The sequence below is a fragment of the Poeciliopsis prolifica genome, unplaced genomic scaffold (assembly GCF_027474105.1).
Source record: "Poeciliopsis prolifica strain line A6 unplaced genomic scaffold, Auburn_PproV2 SCAFFOLD003, whole genome shotgun sequence".
NCBI lineage: Eukaryota > Metazoa > Chordata > Actinopteri > Cyprinodontiformes > Poeciliidae > Poeciliopsis > Poeciliopsis prolifica.
Window position 1 is genome coordinate 17,406,468 of NW_026562378.1, and position 24,260 is coordinate 17,430,727.

Below are 24,260 nucleotides of genomic sequence, written 5' to 3' on the forward strand. Positions count from 1 at the left end.
AAAGGCACATTTGCCTCCTATATTGCATATTTTTATTACTAGCAAAGCACACCTGTGCATGTTGTAGTTAAAGTAATGCAATCTTGGACAGCCTTGCCAGCCAATGAACTTTGAGGCTGTAGGGTAAAAACATTCTCTGAAACAGGAATATTGAAAACTGCTGAAAATAATGATCATTTATCTAAATGGTTGGACCTTTGAAACACACCACAACACTGGTACTTTTCTAATTTTCTGCAGTAGCAAGCAGCTTTCCAACAGGAACTGAAAAGAGTGAATGGTAGCTTGCAGATATTATGCTTCAGTCAAAAAAGATTTATTCACCATCAAGACTCTTGTTTTTACTTGTACCACTTTTAGTGATATTGTCCTCATCTGTCTGTACATTAGTTGTAATCTCCAGGGAATCTGGAATACTTTGCGTTAATAGGAAGCCCTGATCATTTATTCACAATTCACATGTGACTCATGTGAATTATTAGATGGATGTACTAGCCTTTATTCTAAGGCTTTTAGGTTTGTTGACAGCAGCAGAAATACTAAGCATATCCTAACTTTACTCCCTGGACCAGAAAAAAAAACTCTAGAAATAAAAGGCTCTTGCAGACTCTTGTTCCATCCAACATGATTGTCATTTCAGTGCCAGTGAGTTGGTGTAATTTGACCTGGCTGAGCAGATGGAAGGTAACCATGCATGCATGTACCGAGAGATTAGCAAATGCTTCAAGTATACTGCTGGGACAAAACCAGCATGAGCCCAACTGCAGTCAATGTACTCAAACTGTGAATGTCGCCTAAAATGACTGTCCCCTAATAAACAAAACCATCCAAGTTCCAACTTCTGCTTTTGAACAACAGAAACAATGTATTTATTGATCAGGTTTTTTTAATAAAGAGAAAAAGGAAGGATAGCAAGAGAAGACGATAAGAACCGACAGAGGAAAGCTGTGGTCTATATAGTGACATGTTCTGGGATGTGATGGAGGTTACTAAGCAACTTGTAGTCTCTGAGCAGTTAGCAAATCACCGCTGAGACTTGAAATCGATGGACACAGTGCAATTACTGAGACAAATGCAGATAGTTAGGAACGCCGAGGTCTAAAAACCCAGCATTGAAGTTAGGATTGAAGGGCTAATGTTTGTGTTGTAACCTTAATGACTGTCTCCACTGAAAACCCATGTTTAGGGGAGAATGAAGAAGCAGAGAAACTTTAGAGATCTGGGAGGAGTTTTACAAAGACATCCTAAACATATAACAGCACCACCAACATGACTTTGAGAATTAAACATGTAAACTGGACTTTAAAAAAAAATAATAATAAAAGCTTGCTTGGATCTTCAACTGTTGCATTTGCTCCTGTTTCTTTCATTCCTTGCAGCAGTGTGTGCAGACGAGCCCCTCATAAAGCAGAACGTCAAGACAGAGCTGCCGATTACCAGACTGAAGCTGCCGTCTTCATTTCCTGTTGCTTGTTTGTTGCTTTGCAGGGGCGTTAGATTCTTGGGTAAATGCTGCCAGTCCTTTGGTTGAGCACTTGTGTTGAGTCAGTGGGGGTTTGTGGTATGTGTGAGTGTATGTCATTGTCTGGTTTACGGTAAGTTTATATGTTTGCAGGCACATCAACTGTGCCAGACTGCAGGTACTGCCTTTTGTCATAGCTTTCAGTAAACAAGTCACCTTATTACTTTCAAGCATATTCTTGGGGGTTTCTGTTTCAAAGAAAAGAGAAGCCTGTGGATCATCAGTTATTACCAGTGAATCACAATAGAGCATTGTTTATCAGTGGTTAAATATTGATGTAAAATACAAAAAAAAAAGGGAAATATAGGTTACCTTTTTGAACATGTCTCAGCATGAGGTTTGGTTGGTTTAATTATGTTTTGAACAATTCGTATAAGTTCTGGTGTATTTTGTCATGGGAAGAAAATCAGACAAAACTGAATATTTTTGGATTCAACAAACATTTTTTCTTGTAAAGGTCTATCACATAAAAGGTTTAATAAAATACACTGTCATTTGTCATTAAGTGTAAACAAGTTTTTGCAAAATACTTTTTCAGGGCACTGCATCAGCCATCATAGCGTTTAAATCTTGTTTTTTAATATTTTTTTTTTATTTTAGGAATTGTGTGCAAAGGCTTGATTAGGGCAGTTTGGTTTTGACATTTTTTATATGGTCAGAGTTGGAGATTTTATTAGCAATTAACCAACTGCTTGGTTTGTCTTTATGTGCATAAATGTGTGGAGCAGACCTGATGACCTTGGTGCCGCCCCTGATGACCTGCATGTCCACATTGCAGGATCCATTTGAATAAGCAACAAGATTGACCTCTGAGAACTCAGCCTGTATGGACAGAGAAAGAATACAAGACAGTTTAAATTTTACACTATGGGAGAAAAAAAATCAATGCTGCTTTATATGAAAAAGTGATTTCTCAATTATTTCTGTGACTTAACATAAATAAGGATACTTATTTACTAAAGATAAGACAATTACTTCAATTTGCTTTCAGGTTTAAGATGAAGGTTTTTGTGTTATAAACTCTGATTATACTAAATCTACTCCAGAATGACTATGGCTACTTTTGTCACTGTCAAAATTACAGGGTTTGCTCTGAAATCAAATAAACAAATCTTTGTTTTCTTTGTTTTTTAAATTTCACTAACTTCTAGTGCATTCCAATGCACAGGGGTGAGTAAAACACCCAGCCATTGTTTGTGCACGGCTTGTTTGTTTCCATACTCTTGACTTTACTTTATTGCAGACATAAACCATTGCTCTCGTAAATAATGCGAGTTGCTACTCTTTGGTGTGGTTCGAGACACGGCAAGGATTTCTCTGTGACTCATAGCCAGCGACTTCTGTCTCGTCTGGTGCATATTTCATTTCTGTGGTGAGGCCTGAGGTTTCACATTAAGCTCTATTAGGTGTGAAACGGTTTAATGTGAAACCCCTGACAATAGACTTTTGACATTTAAGCAACCAAAATGTGTTGCAAAATGGTTTGCTGGTTAGTTGGCGAAACCAATATGAAACCAAAAATGTTTTATAGGGGAGACTTGAAACAGATACCTTGAGCAAATGTGTAACTCGAGGACAAAAATATTTTTGAGTGGTTTTTATTGGACGTCTGGGTCTGGGTGGTTTTTAAGTCACAGATTTAAACATGGCTACGTTTTGAAAGAGTGGCAGATCTACCTAATTGAAATATTTATAAAATCAGAAGAAATAAGCTCTAAATGATCCGACTTTTGCATATGGTTTGACTTTGTGTTTATGTTTTTATAAATATCTTTGTATTGCTACAAATCTGACACTAAGATATAGGAAAAGTGTCAAAGATAAAGTAAGCAAAATAGGTGGAGAGTTGCTAATGCTCTCCAACTTACCTCAACAGAAACTATATGAAAAATTAGCAGCTAACACCATCATATCACTTTTCTTATTAGAGAAGAGCTTAGTAAAATGATTCTTCATCATAACAATGTTATTGAAAGGGACAAAAAAATAATAAAACAACTGATTTTGATGTTTCTTGAATGTCAGAGATCAAATGTAACAATCTCAAACTTGGAAAAAAGGATCCTCTACAGTGTTTGTGATGCCATTTTACAGATTTGTAATTTAACTTTGTGGTTAAACTTGATGGTTTATGATCTCTCCTTGTCTATCTCAAACTTGATATAATAAGAAATGTATACAGAAATAATTTGACTGTTTACCTGTGGGCCTGCCTCAAATAGCTGGCATTGAAATCAGTGTAAATGTTTAGCTCTGAAATGTTGCGGAAAGAAGCTGAGCACAGTCTAATTGTAAACTGTTTGATTGTCAAACATCAAAACTAAGAGTAAATAAATGTCTTCCTATAGATCAATGACACCCTTCAAATTCAGCCTTAACGGACGGTATAATGCTGAACATGCTGTCAGCTTCCTTTTATCTCTGTCGTGATCCCCTTTAACCTTTTCATTGATTATTCTGATGCATCATAGCTACAAAAATCAATATGATACCTGCTCCACTTTGATGTCGTATTCCCCAAGGACCTTCTTTCCTCTGAACACTTTTGCCCTGAACAAAAAAAGAGAGTGAAAGAGAGAAAAGGGTTTAGAATGCCATTTTCAAATTTCACAGTTGTATATGCTGCCCTCTACTGGAGCACAGCATCTTGTAGATCAAATTACTCAAAGTAGGTGCCTGAAAATCTAGCGGCTTTCTAGATTACAACTGTGGGCCTTCTACTTTAATTTACTGAGAACCAATAGCTAATAAATTTCTCTCCCAGTCTAAATCATGCATGTTCATCGGTCTCTTGATGTTCTCTGTGCTGTTATTTGATTAAGAGTGACATGGACCCACGTAAACACACAGCAGTAGACAGATGGAGAGATGAATGGAAGAGATAGACTGACAGCGAGGGGACATAAACGACCTCAGCCAAAATAACCCAAAATACCCGGGACGTCTCATTATGCAAGGATCACAGATGGTTTTGCGTTGACTCCATCATCTCATCAGACACTGATGCTAAATAAAGCATATCTGAACTATTGGCCAGAAAGAGCATTATATTTTCATCATATCCGTGATAATGTTAGTTTCCAAGAATTTCATTACTTCCTCTGCAGTGTTTGTGATGCCATTTTACAGATTTGTAATTTAACTTTGTCCTTTAAAAATAACAGCTGAACAGCTGATTACCAGTTTTTTTCCTCAGATCTTGAATCCGCTTTCTAATTGCAGACCTTTCTTTCTGTGCAGCCGGTTAGAAATGTGTTTCATACCCACATTGGACATTTTGTCATCTAGCGAAGAGGCATCTGGTTCAAAATTTATAGTTTATCAGAATCAGACCATCTGTGAGGGAAACATTCAGTAAACTCTAAGTAAAATGGGTGACTTTAGATTGGAAATGAATCAGTGTGTATCCAGGATACACAATGTGAATTGTTGCCCTAATGACACCAAGTCACTCATGTCTACATCAGCATCAAATATCATCTTTACAACTGAAATACGTTTTTAATCTACAATGTTAATTCAACAATATCTCAGTTTATTCCTAACATTTATTGAAAACAACCTCTTTCATTAGTCCCAAAGTAATGAATAGTCACATTTAATGTGTAATCACTCTCTGTGGGTCACATGTCAGTCCAACACAGAGCTGCATAATTATAGTGTTCTGTTGAAAAACAGCTAATGTGTCCTCTTTATTCACCTCCATCGCTTTCCAGCAGTGATGGAGGCAATGGAGTAGCATAACATGTCAAAAAGCACCAGATCTGAGTCTGAATCATAAGAGAGTTTATGATAGAGGGATTTCACAGGTCAAAGGTAAGATTTATTACAAGTTGCAACTAACAGATGTTTGTATCATCCTGGAAAACAAAGGACTGCCAAGTATCTTACAAAATGGTTTCATGCCTAATTTTCTGAAGAATTTTTTTCTGATAACATGATAACAAAACCCCATACATTGAAGCAGTTCAGAGATAACTTCAAAGTGCTTAAAAAACGTAAGGATGTTGATGGATGATGTGGCTGGTGCGATTTAATTAATTTTGTTAAAGCTATTGCACAGATCTTGTTTCCCATCATTCAGTCTGTTGGAATAATAACATCAATAACAGATCATCTGACCAAAACATATATGCTGACATATCTAATATTTTTTGTGAAACATCTTAACTTAAATATCTGAATCAAATGTTATGAATTATCAAGTTCTGTCATGGACAAGAAACGTGTGTTAAAGTGAACCTGAATGGTACAGTGGGTCATCATCAGTACAAACAGTGTCTGCATTTCTTAGTATGAGATTAATCAATATTACTAATGAATGACCGCCACAAGATTTAAGCAGCATAGCAATTTCCATTGCTATGCTGCATGTGTTTAAAACAATCACACCACAATTTGACATGTCCGATTTGACATGTCTGACTGGACTAGCTGGAGAAAAACACACATCTCAGACATTGTCAGATTGGTGAATTAAATGTGTTGCTATAGATCTTTATCTAGTTTAAGCCAAACATCTTTAAAGTGCACAGAAACATAAGGCTGCAGCAGAGTAATGGCAATATCAGCTCCTTTATCATATGCATGCTATGCTTCATTTCAACTCTTTTTGAACACATATTTCTATAATTATGTTTTCTTTTCTTTTTCTTTTTTTTTTTTAGCTCTGATTAACACAGTAATCTCGCCTGATGACTGCTGAAACTGCTGGTCCCTCAGTGCTGATTTAACATGTGGACATCTGCAAAGCTGAATGATTGTTTTTTTAAGGGATCTTGTGGTGATTAAATGAAGCTATAAATTCTCCATGTGCACATTTTATATGGTAATTGCAACCATATTATTCATTCACCTCCCATTTCACCCATTTATTTTGGTAATTTATTTCACTTTTCCTTTTCATAATTCTCATCACACCTGTAATCTGGAGCTATAAATGATTGTTCTGCCTCTGATCAACATTCCTGCCAAGCTGGGAGAACTAACTTCTGCTTAAAATGTTTACCCTGAATACCAAATTTAAAAGTTGTGTTGGTCACACAATCATAATATGTATAACATTACATTTTCTTGTTGCCACAAGACATACTGGTGCTAAAATCTCAATCATAGTCAATGTTCATTTGTACAACTCTCTTCCACTTCATGAAGCTGATTTACTTCAGCAATTTATTTAAAGCAGCGACACAAATATAGATTCAGTCAAGATTCATCTATGGAATATTTTCTATTCTAACCATAATAAATTAGCTTTGGCAGTGTTTTTTATCAAAATGTACGTGTGAATCAGACTCAAAGGAACAGAAATCAGTGCAAAAAACACAAGAAAAGTTACATTTGAATGTGTCAACATTATTCATGAGGTTAGCAGCCCAAGGAGACTTCCTGGAATAGATATGTGACGAAAGGAGTGGGGAACAGTAAAGGCAGATTAATTTAATAATGACTATAACATAGTTTGTTCTTTTGTATTTGGCAACTTTCAGTTATATTATGAAAATTACACATAAATTCCATAAAAGGATAGAAAAGACAGGGAGTAAAAAATTGAGCAAATAATGCAAATAATGAGAAAAGACCAGTACTTTCAATGTCAGAAAAGACACTTTGAGGCTGAGAATTAGCCATCAAAATTAATGAGACAGGTTGGCATTTGAGTGCAGATGATGTTTGAGGGCTGATATATATTTCTCTTTTTGCAAGATAATTTTTACATTTGCACAATAAACAAGGCCTTTTAAAGCTGATCAGAAAAAAATGTTGAGACTCCAAATAATTTGAGAACAAGGACATATTTTTTTCTCTGTAAGTGGCAGTCTAAATCTCAGTGACATTGAGTTGTAAATAACAGGGTAATTACATGCATAGATCCCTTCTAAGGTGGTGAGCTATGGTGCAATAAAAACAGCATGAGCACAGTATCTTTCACTCAGGCTAATTTTTTACAGTGGTCACTTGATAGGATCACAATTTCGCTATCGATCAGACGAGTCAGTGACTCTCAGAAAGCCTGTAGATATTAAGCTTTTTGAATCAATTCAGCAAAGTGTGTCAGGGACGATGAGAAAATAGAGATGAGAACATAATAAAAAAGAGAGGAATAGCTGACATCTTTATTTCAGGTCCAAGATAATGTGCAGTAATTATGCTGTTCAATTTGGCAACAGTGCAGGAATCAAACATTAGTGAAACACAAGCAATGATTCATTTGATTCCAATATTTCCTGTGTTCTTTTTTTATTCAATTATTACCAGTTGATTAAAAAAACAGACCTTTACCTCTAAAATTTTATTTCAAAATATAATCAATTCCCCAAAGCCGTATCATCCGACAGCTTTGTAGAACAAAGGATTTTACATCATTGAATGAGTTTTGGTGACAAAAAGAGTCACCATAGTAAGGATATTGAAATGTTTCTGCTCCCCATTAAGTTACTACACATCACAGGCTTTTCACTGCTCTTCCTCACACTTCACCTTTTATTTCACTCCTTTTACTTCGTCTTTGTTTCCACTCTTTCCTCTTTTCCCATAACCAAGCCGTGGTTTGGCCTCTTCGTGAATAATTATTTTGACCCATCTGTTTTTTTCCCCTCTGTTTTGTGGCTGGATTGACGTAAGAACGCATTAAGGAAAAGTTTGCATTTAAATTAACCGACAGGATCCTGATCAGTTTAATGAGACGGAAAAATACTTTGGGTTGCTATGGATTTCATACTAAAATCTACATAAAAAATGATATGAGAAGATTAAATGCAGTGGAGAGATACGTGCACTAAAACTAGTTTTAATTACCACATTTTGTAGCAGCTTGTTAGCAGTTCAATTTACATTCATATCACCAGAATGACTTGGGTAGTTTAATCTTTTTTTCTCGTTCTTTAGTAGATAATTACAGAAGCTGCAAACTGGTTTAGGGTGTAAAAGGAAAGGAATTATTATTCTGTTATCATCAGGCCGCTGCTTCTCTGCTATAATTGAACCGCTTTTATCCGCTCTCTCCACTTTTACTTTCATTCCAACATCTCTGAAGGCATGACCTGGCAATACAATTATCAGAAAGTCACCACGCTGTGTTTCACTATTGTCTGCACACAGTGCATGTAACTGCAACCCAACAAGACTAAATGGTTGAAAGATACAATTTTATTTCTAAAAGACGAGAAAATCATTTTGACAATGAATTACATGGATTAATTCCCTCATATTAATATCAACGCAGCTAAAATTCCTAGCTTATGTATCACCAGGTGCTTCTCTGTTTTCATCAGCTTCCCCTTCACTGGCACAGTGCAGGCAAATTAAAGTACAGTCAATAAGCACAGCATTTGTATGTTGAAAGCATAGTATATAATTTCAAGTCTCTATAGAGAAGTTCAAATGCTCCAGCAGGTTTAGATTCCAAAACATGATACTTATAATTTAGGATATGTTTGGTCACTGTCTGAATTTAGTTTTCACTTCAGTAGATTGTTTTGTTTGCTGCTGTGCTTTCTGAAAAATCACTCTGTTTATTCATTTCATGTATTTCCTTGTTATGTTTATAGCTTCTATGTCACCTCTACTCATTCTCCCCTCTGTCTACAGCTGCTCAATATTCAGTAGTTTCTTCTGCCAGTAATCAATCCCTGCACACTCCTGAGAGTCTTAAAGTTGTGTCAGATCCTATATCATCTGATGTCCTGACAGTTATTAACACCTTTCCAGTCATCTTCAGTTTCTGAAAGTTTGTTAGCATGGAGCCAACGTTGCCCCCCAAATACAAGTCGAACATGGAAAGACTTGAAGTACAGAACAAAACCACAAAACACAAAGGCTTTTGCAGCCAGGAACACATTTGTGATATAAATAAAAATCCCAATAAAAGGATTAAGTTACAAACTCAACTAGTCTCAAATGTCTTGCTTATTCGACGTAAGCCAAAATGATGTCCTATTCTAACTCTGGTTCTGACAGCAAATAGTTTAGATTAGACAAACATAAACACAGATGCTCAGATTAACAGAATACCGACTGCCTTTTTCACTGAGGCCTAAATCAATGCTTTAACATTTGTCTGACATTAGCCCCTCAGTATCAGTGAGGATGTCAGCAACATAAAATTAGTCTGATAAATCAGATTTTTTTTCCCTGCCACTGTGACTGAACCTGCATACAAAGCTCCAAATCAGAGTATCGGCTCATCCCTTCTTGCCTGAGGTGAAGATGTCACCTGAATAATTCAAGTGCATCACAGGAGGCTGTTACCCCTCCTCTTGCTATTACCCACCCTGTCGGCGCCCTGCAGGGATCCAGTTATCCCAGAGACAAACCTTCCTCACCCATACTGCATATGTGACGTGTAATGCATAGTGTCTGGCATAAATTGACAGTCTGACATCAAAACGCAACAGTGCATAAGCCAAACCATGGTGGGACTTTCAATTAAAACTTAATGAAGAGAGGATTTACTGTTTTGTTTGTATACATACTGGGTAATCTCAGTTGTTGAATATAAAGTTTAAGTCGCTGACATTTGAATCTGGACAAATCCTTTCATACTCGTTGATGAGATTTCCAACAGTTATACATGTCAATGAAAGCCTCTAATACTTACATTTTTTTGAGTGAATACTTCTGTCATTTTTCTAAGAGCTAATAAGTGATGTGTTACTTGTTTGCAGGAGTTAGAAGGAATAACTTAAAACAAATGTTATTGGTAAATCTTTCACAGGTACAGGGAATGCTTTTGGGCAGATAGAGAGTTTGAAGAAAGATGATGTTAGTTTGCTGCCCATTAGGTGAAACAATCAATAGTTGACAATGGACCAGAAAGAGCTGAGAGGTTAAAAACTGTCAAACTTTATATTTGTTAACAGAAAACAAGCAGATAAACATGAATGTCACAATGATTTGATCTTGTGTGATGAGATGATAAAGCATTAAATGAACTGGATAACAGCTTTGTTTCCTATCATGGGAATTGCTCAGTTTTGTTGTGATGAAAGAGTGAACCCAAGATGCAAATTTCCGGATTACTGGTCCATCTATGTTTCCACCCACATTTATCCTAATGAAGTGAGGATTGTGACTTGTTAAGCAAGATGTCTGTTGCTTCACTTAAATGCTTCTTCTACATTAAAGCTGATTAAAATAAACATCTTCAACATTTTTAAATAAAAGTTTTGCATTTAAATGTAAACGGAGGTTCCTACTTTTTATTGCTCCACAACTCAAACTTAGTGCACAGAAAAACATTGCACTTGACATTTTTTCTCTAGTTTCCCTGCAGTTTCCCTTTATTAAATAAAACCTCAGTGTAGAAGATGAGTCTGTTTTGTGTGCAGCTCCCAATCTGTGTGGTTTTATTGCATTACTATGATGAATGGTGACCCACAGGTCGGGCTTTTCTATCATGTACAGCCTTTTCAGTTCGGTGTTCACTGCGAGGAGAATTTTTTTTTCTCAGAGCACCCACTGACAGCACATCTGTGGTAATGACAAAGACTAATCAAGGGAACATCTTGAAAGTAGCAGCAGAGTTAATTGATTTCTTGAAGTTTGACTAAAGTCCTGCTGGCAGATACTCAGAGGGCTGTGTGGGAGTGTGAGTTGGTTTTGTCAGCGTGAAGATAATGTTAATTTTCTTTTTGTCCTTGTGATGCAAGCAGGAGTGACAGTAATCCTTTTCATCTTGTCCTTGTTATTTGACAACTTGTTTTTACTTCTTGCACAAGCATTCTTCTTTCTGGCCATTTTTTCTAAATTTATCCATTTTTATTCCTGCACTCTCTCATACTAGTTGGCTATCTTTGTCATGGAATGCATTAATCAAATATTGGTAATCAAATCATAAACCATGAAACTAATAATATTATATTTCTTGGATTAATTTATGTTCATTTAGGTGACAATGATTAATAAATCCCCAAAATCTGTTTCTCAAAAATTTAGCATATTATAACATTTCAACAAAACATTAGTTCAAATATCAAAATGCTGGCTTTCTGAAAAGTGTGTCCATGCTGAATATTAGTTCAATACCTGCTGAAGGTATTGAACTAATCTGTATTCTGTCAATGAAATGTAGCATGTAGGTGATTGGCCTTTGGCTCTCGGTCGATTCATTGTGGCCTTCAGCTCGTGATTCGTGGTTGTAAAGGTTTCTCACCTTATGTAATATTTTTAATTTTCTGAGAAAAACCAATTTGTGTTTTCATTAGCTGTAAATTCTAATCCTCAAAATTGACAAAAATTCTGCAAAGATTGGCCTTCAGGGTTAACACAACATTTGTGTCTATTTCTGAAGCTGTGACTGAGTCACAACTTCATCCTTTAACATCCATTTCTCTAAAACCACATTCTAATTTGTTTGAGGTAGGATATTAGCATAATCTCCTTACACAAATAAAAACATCTTAGTAGCATCCAATTAGAACTTAAAATATGCCAGAAATGTTCTGTTATAAATGTTATAAATATATATTTCTTATAGTTCTTAACTTCGGTTATGATAAGTGAATCCTCAGACATCAATCAATGCATGTTGAGCCTGCAGACATACAATAATTATTGGTAGAAACTGGAAAAACGTTTTTCACTATAATTATGAGACAAAGGTGAATAAAGGATATAATGCATAAGGGAATTTTACTAGTTTTTTAACAACATAAACAATAGTTGAGAAGTTTGTGAGATCTCAAAACAACATGTTACAAAAAACTGATTCTATATAAATAAACCTTATTACATTCATTTTTTTTATATTTATATTGTTCTGTATTTGATGAATACAACTTTATAATAGCAGAGTTTTTGGGATTAAAATATCATGGTGTAAATATAGTGTGAAATTATGGCCATTTAAACATCAGGGTGAGTTGTTGCATCCATAGGGTGTAACCATTGCAGCTCGCCAGCCTTTTTATTGCTGTCTTTTCAGTCTAAATGCAGTGCAGTTTAATTCTCCTGTCAACCGCTAGCTGGGAGACAAAGCCAAACAGTTCCAGGTAAATGTCTGCGACAAGTGCTTCTTCACTCAGAAGAAATCATTACTGCAAATTGGTGTTTTTGGCACAGAAGCATTTAATGAGTGTGGGAGGATAGTGTAGTCAGATTAGAACTTTATTCATTTCCTCTATTGGAAATCTGAAAAGGGGAAGACAATAAAACCAAGCCTAGAATCCTCAGTTTATGATTTAGTCAGAAATAAGGCCAGAAAAAATATTATAAATTAAATTTATGTGAACATTTTTCTCCAAAATATAATACAGTAGACAGTTAAAGGGAGATGCAGAGATTTAAATGTTTGTATCCATACCTTATGGAGTTTATTGATGTTAATGTTATAATACTAATGCTAAAATCCACAGCTAGTTTTGTTTTTTAAACATATTAACTATGAAATAAGTTAACTTTTAGTCTTTTACGTGTAGAGGAACCATTGGTTCCAAACGGTGGATGATGATATGGGTTATTAGTTAGTGAGTGGCTCACCACCCAGGGTGTCATCACCCAGGGTTATAGCGAGGTAATCTTTTCTATCACTTTTCTGAATGGCTAGTCAATTGGCAGTGAGTTACCCATTAGACTCTGTAATCATTCGTACTCCCAACAAACTCAAACTCGTAAAGTTGCCCAGTTATTATTTGCAGTTTTTCTGTATCCTTCTAAATAGTATTGGGTTATTTTTGCACATTTTACTCAGTTTCACATCTCTTTCAATATGAGCATGCTATTTTTTAAAATTCACAGTATATTTTTTCTTATGTTGTGTCTTTGCCCTTACTGTACAGTGAAAGTTGTCTTAGAAGCACCGCTTGTTGGATATGTGGTGTGCTAAAGTTTGTAAAACTGCAGTCTTCACTGGATTCAGTCCACCTAAAATTATTGATACAATAATAATGTAAATACCATGTTATGTGCATACCCATCATTATATTTATGAAATACCACAGGACAAAAGTAGTGTTCTAGGTGTATAAAATACAACCCCCTACAACATCAGGCCACTGAAAAAGCTTAACAAACAGGCCGAATCCAATTATACAAAATTAAAAAGTCATGTATTAAAACATTAACACTGCTTTGCAATTTCCCGTAAGGCCACAAGTGAGACAAACAAATTAAAGTTTGAACACGAATATTTATTAAAAGTTATTGCTATGACAAAGAAAGTAACAGAAATTAGTCAATCAAAGACTTCAACTGTGTTTGTGTGGAAGCAATGCTTCTGAGAATTAATGAAATTAACTGAGTGTCCATAGAGGAAAGATGAATGCCAGCATGAAATTTCTGCTTTGTTCACACAGTATTTACAAACTAAGAGACAAGAGAGGCAAATACAAACACACAATTAAAAATCGGTGCCTTGTACGGAGTATATTATCAGCATCTATTTGTCCATGAAGTGAGGTGGGAGAAGAAAAATTAGTGCAGGATGAGGGTGGGTGCTATGTTGCTTTATATCAAGATAAGCAGACATGAATCCATAACACAGACCGATTCATTTCACAGGGGTCATGATAATAAGGTGAACTTGTTGAGACAGAGAGGCTCAGCAGCAAGATGAAGGACATATAGAAATGTCCTGCACATAATTCTGCAAAGCCTCGAGTAAAAGTTAACCTGATCACATTTGTGAAGGCTGCTTTAATATATTGATAATATTCTGTAGATTACCAAAAATAATAAGAGCAGAGTTTTAAAAAAGACTGGTTATAAAAATTTGTTAAATGTAATTTCTTGGCATCAAATTTTAGATTTTTGGGTCGAAGATGTAAAATTATCACAAATATTGCACTTTGAGTCAGGACATGTTTTAAGGTTTAATTGTAAAACAAGAAAAAATATTGAATTAAAATATCCGTTTTCTAACCAAGGACAACTGCAAAAATAATTTTGTTTTCCTTTTTATTTAGATCTGCAAGGTTTTTCATTGTTTGTAGCTGGAGAAGATTTGTAAGCCGTTCCTCTTTCATTATGACTCTAAATTGAGCTCAAAAATCTTGTCTTGCAAGACTTTTAGAACCACATAATACTGACGACTCTTCATTCAGGTAAACTTTGGATGCAAACTTATATCTTATTGCTTAACTTAGATCTTGAACTGGACTGCTGCTGCCATCTTGAGACATGGTGTAAAGTATTTTGGTTTCTTTTCTCTAAACAATTGCCTCTACTAGTTATTGCGGCCTTGGGCAGACTCTACCTTGTGCCTGATGATGTTCCATTCAACAATATGTGACAACTGTTTAATGGTGTCGCAGAGAAAAGTCTGAGCCAGATTTCAGAACTGACAGAATCAGAACCAAGAACCATAAGCCCGGTTCAGATGTTTGGGTCAACATGTTTAAGACTGCAAACGTGTTTACAAACAGGAATCACTGTTTCCCTTAAGAGACAACCTTATGGCTTTAAAGAGCTGCTGAACCAGGTTTTTCTTCCCTCTCAGCTTAGAAATGGATCATTCTGAGTCACAGTCCCAGGGACCCAGTCCAGTTTATTGTGAGGTGACACAACAAGATCTTGGGTGAAAATAAATTGTTTCTTTATCTTCCCCAAAACATCCGTTCTAGGTTTGTTCAGAGTTGCTCTCTGAGTGGTTGGATTGTTGAACTAGAGTGATTATTAGTTGGTTAATTCTTCATTAGACTGGCAAAGAGTTCAAATGGTCATTTATTTCCCATTTGAAAAGGTTTGTGATTCTGGACCATATTTTTCAATACATGCAAATATCATTTATCCAATAATTTACTTTGTAATTAGTATGCTTACTGTTGAAGAGAATTTATAGTTCCTTACACCTAATTGTTTTTGTTTTATTTCAAAGTAATATCTGTAATCAATAGTTATTCTTCAGTTGATGGTAACTTCCCACCTCGTTTTCTGAAACGTTCATGTTAACACTTACAAATTAATACAGTGTATGCCTACAAACATCTCCCTGAATATTACTGTCTGTGTTTGCAGAGTTATCATCACTTTACAGTTTTGTTCTGCTGTGTTGACAACATGTATGGCTTGTGGTGTGCGTTTGTTTCTTTTCCACAGGCCACACGGCTCATTTGTCATGAAAATGCTTGGAGCATCATGGTTAATTTAAAGCAAGCAGACATATATTGCTTTCCCATTTTTGAGACGCCATGCCTATAAGGCAGAGTCTAAAATAATAAAGTTTAAGTTTAATCTGGCAGAGAGGAGAGTCACCTCAGAGTGAAAGCTGCATTTACTAAGACAGTTATCACTCAGTGTAACATCCTGCAACAATAGTCTTGAATTTGTTGGTAACTGTGTCATTATTACCTGAAAGTGTTTATTTCAGTTTAATGCTCACACTGTGAAATAAACACATGTAATATAAATAATTCATGTCAACAAATTTCCTTTGGGTAAAAATTCCTTTCAGCCACTTTTGTTAATTATCCACAATTTCAAATTATGTTCTCATAATTAATGCCGAATAGACCAGAAAAAATCTTCAACAAACAAATGGGAATCAAAATTATTCTCTTGTACAACATCTATTACAACGAAAATCTCTCAAAATCAGGCACTAAAAGCTGACCTTGATTTATTTCCACAATTCGCAACCCAACTAATAAGTAATTTTGTGGTTCTTGCATGCATGCTTGTAGCTAAATAGGCCAAACAGTTGAAGAGTTTTAAACATTCTTTCTAAAAAAAAATCCAATGGACCCGCTGTGTCGCAGATTTACCAATTACCTGATATTATGTATGTGAGATTTTGAACAAACATGCAAACAAGTATAAAATCTAGTTGCTGCAGAACAATTTTCAAAATAGCAATGAAACTGGTCCTTTTAAACAGAATGATTAATAAAGCAGGACTGAGATGTATCAAACTGAACTGCACTAAATCATCAAGTTGGAAAATGAGATTTGAATTGTCTTCTCTTGGTTTTCACTTCAGTGTATCTCTTGTGTGCAGCTGAATCAAACAACATCCTGCTAAACACTACAATTCTCCAAAGGCAGTCTGCACCACAGCTTAATTTAAAGTCTAATAATGAAAAGCTTCAGCAATTTACTGGACCATTGCACAAAACACCTGCGATCCTCCATTGTTTCTGTGTATTATTAGTAAGTCACACCTTTAGCAAGCTAGGTTTTTCTCTAATGTTGTTCATCAGCCATCCGACAACTTGTTGAAATGTGAATTGATGCCTCTTTCACCTTGATAGACAAACACATATTTTCAAAGTATGAATTTTTATAGTTGTGAAGAAGCTTTCAAGCAATGCCAATCAGAAAAAATCAGAGGAAAAATAAACACCATCAATATAAGTGTGCCTTTGAATAAATACATATTTTTAAGGTGATGGGGATGAAACTGGAGAAGCCATCAGACAAAAAGATGGGATAAAAACAGAAACTACAAGGCCAGTAAGGAATTTGTAAGTTTTACTTTAAACCTTTTGCTGTTATCAAAAGGATGTTTTCCTAAAGATGTAAAAAAAACTAAATAAAAAAAGAAAATATATACATTTAAAATCACTATACTGAGAAGTGTAGAACATATTCACCCACTATCACTCACTCTGGACTCCTACAGTGGCAGATTCACTTGATTTGCTTCATGCTTTGCACTCTGCACGTATGTCATGCATAATTAATCTCAAGCATCTAATTTGTGTCGCTGATCTATTCAGCCTGAGCAGCCTTCATTTATAATCCTCAACATTCTCTTTAGTTTTCAACATGAAGTGGAAACAATGGTCACTTGTCACCACCTCCTCCACCCTGAATGGACCTGTCTTCTCCTCTGCAAACCCTGAGATGCATATCTCCAAGACACTAATCGATAGTTAATTGCAATGTTACAAATAGGTTCATTCAGCTGTTGCTGGGTGGTCAAATCCATTCGCTGGTCAGGCCTGAGACGTAGAATAACGTGGGCTGATCGAAGAGGAACTGACTGTGGGTATTAACCAATGCAAGAGATTTTTATCACTTTATAAATATAAGGACACCAAACTTTACAAGATTATATTATAGTTTATTTACAGATTATATATAGTGAACTGGTGGGTTCTATGTTTAATGCATAATTAGACAACATCAGTCTTATTGCTAACAACAGAAAATGTTTTGATAGTGTAATAATCATGAAACATTAAACAGTAAGAACATATTTGTAGCTTCTGACATCTAACAGCATCAGAAATCTCATCCAACAACAATAGCCTCGCACAAAGTGTAACATGTTCCTCAGCAGCCCCCAAGTGGTAGAAACCCAACAAAATGTGCACCACATGGAGAGCAAAGAAGTGTTGGATATCATCCAAAATCTTCTCTTAAAGTCAACAAAACAACGCTTTTGGGAGTTTTTGTGCTTATGTGCGCAGAGTTTAGGTAAAGTATGTGTTTAATTAATGGCAGATGTCTCCCAAAAGCAATTTGCACGGCTAAGCAGTCTGTTGTCTGTGTTAGAGAAAAAAAGGGATGATTTATTGCAGCCTCATGCTACAGATGTGTCATTTATCTCAGGATGAAAAGACAAGCTTCTGTAAAATTACAAAGGGAAAGATCACCATAAAAACGTTTCATTTGGTAGACTCACTTGGACTGTCATTATACTGAATTTACAACACGTACCTATAAAGTGGACTCCATAAATGCAATATTTAATTCTATTCAACCATTCAGAGAGAAGAAATAATTGTGATCTAGAAACTAAAACTTAACAAACTTTCTATCATTGTCTCAAATTTTTAGGCCAAAAAATTATCACCTTTCTAAGCTGTAGCAAAACATTATCCCTCAAAATAGTGAAATATTAATTAAAAGTGGTTTCAGAGGATTTTGGCTTAGAAAATTTCATGTTAAATTAAATATAAACTTTGGATTTCATATTGTTAATTTACCTAGCAAATTATTAGCAGTAATTAGTAGTAAGATTTTTTACAAAAATAATATGCTGATGGGTTTTCCAGTATAAACTGTCCTGACTATTTTGCAGCTTATCAGAATTTACTTAACTCATGTCTGAAAGCTGCCTTCACCAACAGCTCTGAGGAAGCTTTTGAACTTTCGTTCCTAAGTTACAGAACTTAAAATGTAATTGATTTTTGTCAAAAGTTTAAATTAGATTTTTATTACTCTCACTGAGTCCTGAGAAATATCCAGAAACATTCTGCTTCTCTTTTGATAAATTATGAGGTGAACTGAGTTAAATAAATTGTTATGGATAGTAATTTAACGTTCCATTTCCTCATCATGCTGCAGATTTAGCATACGTAGAACAGGTCGTCTCACATCCATCTGTCACTGCTCTTTGTAGCAACACTGAAGCTCCATCTGAAACCTAAAGTAGAATATAAATTCCTAATCTAGGAACTGAACAGATGATGCTGTTTTCCTTCAGTGGTTCGTTTTAGCTCTCGGACTCCAGCAGCGATTCTGAAATGAAGACAGGCGTATACAAGCGACAGGGAAGAACAAGAGAAGGTGAGAGCAGAGAAATGGTGTGAGATGAAAAACTCATCTTCTAAAGTATAAATCGGTTTTGTCAGTTCAAGTGGTAAGAGGTGATGTTGGGGATAAAAGATATTGAACCGTAGCTCACAATGGACTCAGACTGGCTATTAACCACTAAAAGATGAAAATTTACAGCTCTACACACAAACAGGCATGTGGACGCAAACATGCTGATGCTGTTTGGCTATACCATGAGGGTTTCCATCATTAGATTAGAAGAATGCCTGAATTTGTTGACGATGCTTCGCTGGAAATGAATCTGATACAGATGACTGTATGTGTGTGTGGGTGTGTGTGTGTGTAAACCTTGTACGCCAAAAGGCAGGTATGCAGGCTACCATGCTTATCAGCATCAATAGCATTGCTGCGAATGCTTTTGAAATGGAACCATTTTGTGTTTACAGCACTATGCTCCACACATGGAGAGATTAATGATTTATCTGTTAATCCTGTCAGGCTCAGCTAAAGACACTTGGCAGAGTCTCTGGGTGAGACAACTCGTGTAGTAAATCTTTAACTGATCAGCTGCTTGCTCTGGATGCAGTTGAGGTTTCCATGATCTCACGGCACAAGTGAGGGAGAAAAGTAAGAAAAGAAAAGTGTGTCTTTTTTTTTATTTCATTCTCTGACAGGGCCATCGCTGCTGGTGATAGTTGAGCTTCTTCTCACTTCGTTTCACCGCACCTCATTAACTGCTTCTGGTAAGGAACCTTCGCCGGTGCTGGAAGCATGTGTGACCACAGAGGGAAGAGGTTAGAGAGAAGCACGAACTCAATAGATAATAGAGAGAAATGGTGTGAAATGAGAGTATCAAATATTTGCAGGAAAGTAATTAAAATGATTTAATTTTAATTATAATATAGCAACTCCCAGCTCTTTTAAGTGGGACGTGACAAAATACAAATAAATAGAGCATTTACTCAAATGCTTGGAGACACAGCAAGTTCAAAATATGCTATAAAATATTCTTTGCGATGGTTTAAAAATACATTTTTACACAATTTGGATTCATAGCAGGGTTAGTAAATTTCTAAGCAAAACTGTGAACTGAATTTGCCAGAAAACTCTTCCACTCAAAACATCTTCAGCTGCAACATAATTCACTTCATTTAAGAAAGGAAATATCTGAAATATACAAAAGTTCTTACTTTAAATGAAGAACTTATTCTTGTTTATCAGTTGTGACAGAGGAGCCATCACGAGCCGACTGTGTCGTAGTATGTGAATACACTATGACACAGTATGTTCACAGTAATTTTACATTCTGTTGTTCTCCTGAGAGTTATTTAACTTGAAACATTATACTTTCCTCTTTAGTGGAATTTACAATAATTTTAGTCTGAGATTAAATTATTTTTTGCAATGTGAGAAACACCTTCTTAAAAGTATGTTGTACCAATGTTAACATCAGACTGAGCAAGGGTTTTAAAGAAATATTGTGACATTTTATGGCCAAAGACGTGTTGGAGTATTTAATATGAAGGCCAAACTGAAACATCCCACTTGCTTTAAGGCTCTCGGTCCTTTCCTCATAGAAACAAAAATGAAACGGAACAAAAACAAAACGGAGTTTACATCACTTCCTCATGTATTATAAATATATATTTGAGAAGAACAATTGTATAGAGAACACACCCTCCTGTTCCTATTACTTTAGGAACAATTTAACTGACATCTGGACTCTACAACATTATTGATTCAGTGTCCGGTGATCTAACAGTCTCATGAACTCCGTAAGAATAATCTTTTTAATACTTATTATCGCCTTTTCTGCAGTTAAATATTGACTGTAACTTATTCCAAATCTATTTGCTGAAAAAAAGGAAAAGAATAAAGCTTCATCTAAGCGCTTTTTTACTTATCTTAAGGGGTGTGCTTTTCTGTATTTTGTAAAATAGACAGAAAAACACACAAAAAGTTGCAACTTTTAAAATCCTGAATTATAAATTAGTCTTTTTATTCCAATTTTTCTGAAGATAATCCTTGTTTTCCATTGCTGGAACTGATGTTCTACAACTTTTAATGCTTCATGACTTGAGTAAGGTTCAATATTCAAAACAGCTGCAAATCTCTATCCACTATACTTAGTCCTCTAAGAATAGATAGATCATGATAGCCTGGAGTTGAATGAACCATTTCCCTCACAATGTTTATTTATGAATCACAGTTTTAATTTGTTTACCTGTGTAAAGAAAAATAACTACACAAACAGCGAAGAATAAACACAGCTGCAGGATTTCAGGCACACATTATTTTTTAGTAAGTTTCAGGAAATTACTATCCTCTCTGGTTTTCCTGGGCCATTTATGTTTGTGTCTAGGTTATACCATTATCCTTTCTCTTTCACCCTTTCATCCTCCTGCTGGTCTCTCTCTCTAATTCTCTCTCTCTCTCTCTGTGTTGAGATTATTCAGCCATAACATGGCTGAGTGCAGCAGCCCAGGGGCATTCGTGTGCCGTGGTGCTCACTCAAACGATGAAGACACGTGTCGCACATATTTCCGGTTACCATTCAGACCTAACGATGCCTCCTTTCAAACCGCAGTCGTACACACACATCCATGTGCTTTTCCTCCATTCATTAATCTTCCTAATGCTCTACTTCTGGGTCTTTTTGAGTGTTATGGTTGCTGTTGCTCTCCTCAAATCTCCCTGCAGCTTGTCGCTTCTTTCACAGTGGTTGTATTCCACTATCTGTCATTTCCTGAGCCTTTTTTTCATTTTAAATTGCCTCAATCCACCTTCCCAGTCTTTTGTCTCACTTGGGGAAATAAAAGCAAGCCCCTATAGTTAGTTTGTCCACAATTCACTTCCAATCATTCACTCCCCTTGCACTGACACCTCAAGACATCAGGTGGAGAGTGAAGCACTAACTTACCTTCCTCAATTTACACTCTTTTCCTCTTCCATCTGAAAGCCAGGCCTCTGCACATTCACATCCTCTCCTATCTTCAGCTGTGTTTCTTTTCCTTTTCACAGCTGACATATAATTACTCTTCTTGCCTACTTACTGGCCACAAGACGACACATTCGTTCTAAATATTCCATGTTTATTGCTGTTAAGAAGCCAAGGGCTTCAACAAATAAATTGTGTTTTTCTCTCATTAGCATAATCTTCCTCTAGGTTGTTTGTGATTTATGAAAAATTATTGGATAACATGAAAATTTGTCTAAATTTGTCAATGGGAAGCCTAAATATTAAATTGTCATTTCAGTTGTTGTTATGGACCAATGGACTCCTGCATTATGTTTGCATTTTATTGACCATATTGGTGACAAAATCCATTACATTTACAAACTGCTCAAGAAATTGAGATGAAAAATTACTTTAATCTATAACATAATGAACAATTCAACAGATCCAGTGTTTTGTCAAGTTTTCAGAGTATTTCTACTTGAATATATTTCATTTAAATTTAATGTGAAAGTCAAGCACAAAGTGGTATATAGTTGTGATGTAAAAAGAAAATTATACATGATTCAAAATCTTTTTTACAAATAAAAACCTGAATTTATTTTACTGTTTTAGATTAACAGGGGGAATGGATGGGTGCAACATTTGACATACCGTTGAAATTAAGATCCTCTGGTTGAACACGAGGGCGTGTGGGGAAATTGTGGGAGCATTGCAATTGCTCATGTTGCCTGTCACAGAAATTATTATTGACTGCATTATTATGCATTGTGTTAAATTGAAACAAAATGCACATGTGTCAATCACCCTTGTTATTTTTAATACATTTCCAATGCTTCAGTGGTGTACTTCACATTTTCTAATATGTGGTTCACCATGACTCTATCTCTATCCCAATGAAACAGAATAAGGCGGCTGCAGGTAACAATTTATATCGGTTGTGCTGAAAATAATTACAAACACTGATTAGAAAGGATTGAAATGAGCCTTTCAAGTGTGAAACACACTTGAGAAAGATAATCTAAAAGCTGCATTTTACCTGCTTTATAACCTTTACTGCTTGAAAGCTGTGATCCATGGTATGCACAGATTTATCCCTGAGGGCTATGCTGTTCTTGTGAAAGATGAGCCATTTGCTGCTGCACTTGACAGGATCTTAAACCCACCCTTCAAAGCAGCAGTTCCACCTGTGAAGGACAAGCTGAAAACTGATGACAAACCCCCCTAAAAAACCTTTGTCATACCGCCTTAAGACCTGGTGGCTGTCCTAGATGGAGGCTGTTGTTTTCAGAATGAGGTGCGGAGTGTTAGCTGCTGTAGACTCTTCTAACCTGTACGGTTCTCTTATGTTTTACAGCAAGGTTAACAAACGCATGCACCGCTCAGCAAACAGCACAGCTTTCCACTGAGAGCAGCAAAACCTCCATGTGGGTGTCTGAGCTGAGCTCTGGATGGAGGATATTTTCTGGTCACGACTCAAAATGCAGCTCACTCTGCTCATGAAAACACACAGGTTCAGACACACTTTGCTAAATGTGGCTGCAGCCCTGCTGTAATTCCTAAGGATAATACGGCAAAGTGCTTGGTTTATAAAATCCAGAACATGAATTGCAGATGTGCAGAAGGTAGTTCTCAGCATGATACCACACACTAGAAGTCGCTGCAATTCCTCCCACACAAGCCACCATGTACACTGCACGCACATATGGAGAAATGTATATTATCTACAGAAAACAGAAAATAGCCAGAGCAAATATTAGTTCTTTATACCATTTCTTACTCTAATCTGTGTTTTAGATGTTATTGTTCTTTGGAAAAAGGATACATTTTAATTGCATCGACTTTTGACCTACAGCGGTTCAATAATTAACCTCTGATTTAAAGGTGTTAGATTGCATATAATTGCATGTTATTTGCAAGTATTAGTTATTTGATACTAAAGTCCGATCTTGTTTTGAAAGAGTTGAAAACAACAAAACAAATATCTTACCCTACATGAAACAAGATATGACTAGTCCTGAGAAAGCATAGCAGCTTTATTTCTCTGTCAGTGGGCTTGTCTGTAAATACAGTTGCATACTTCCTCATCTTACAGGTCTTGATTATTTAGGTGTGCCTTAGTAGTACTGGGTTATACATGCTTTTCAAACCCCAATATGAAAATTTTTGATTGTATGGACATAAAAGAATTACACAGAAGGACAAAGCAGCATATGTGACATAGAAGTCATTGGAGTAGAGTGTGTTAAATGCTGTCTCCAAATTGGGATGACTTTAGCTTTTTGGAGTATTATTCTAGAAATAGAAATGGAGATGAACATAGCAGGATGATATGACCAGTAA

The 24,260-nt window shown here is 35.8% G+C and overlaps 1 protein-coding gene across 1 annotated transcript in view; it reads right to left on the bottom strand.

Moving 5' to 3' along the window:
* The window catches only part of syn2b (synapsin IIb), a 70,999-nt gene that overhangs the window by 29,974 nt on the left and 16,765 nt on the right, over nucleotides 1-24,260 (bottom strand). Inside the window, exons 2-3 of the mRNA XM_055027541.1 lie at nucleotides 4,015-4,072; nucleotides 2,253-2,344 (exon numbers count right to left, since the gene is read on the bottom strand). Of these exons, the coding sequence (XP_054883516.1) occupies nucleotides 2,253-2,344; nucleotides 4,015-4,072 (150 nt within the window). The remainder of the gene's footprint in view (nucleotides 1-2,252; nucleotides 2,345-4,014; nucleotides 4,073-24,260) is intronic.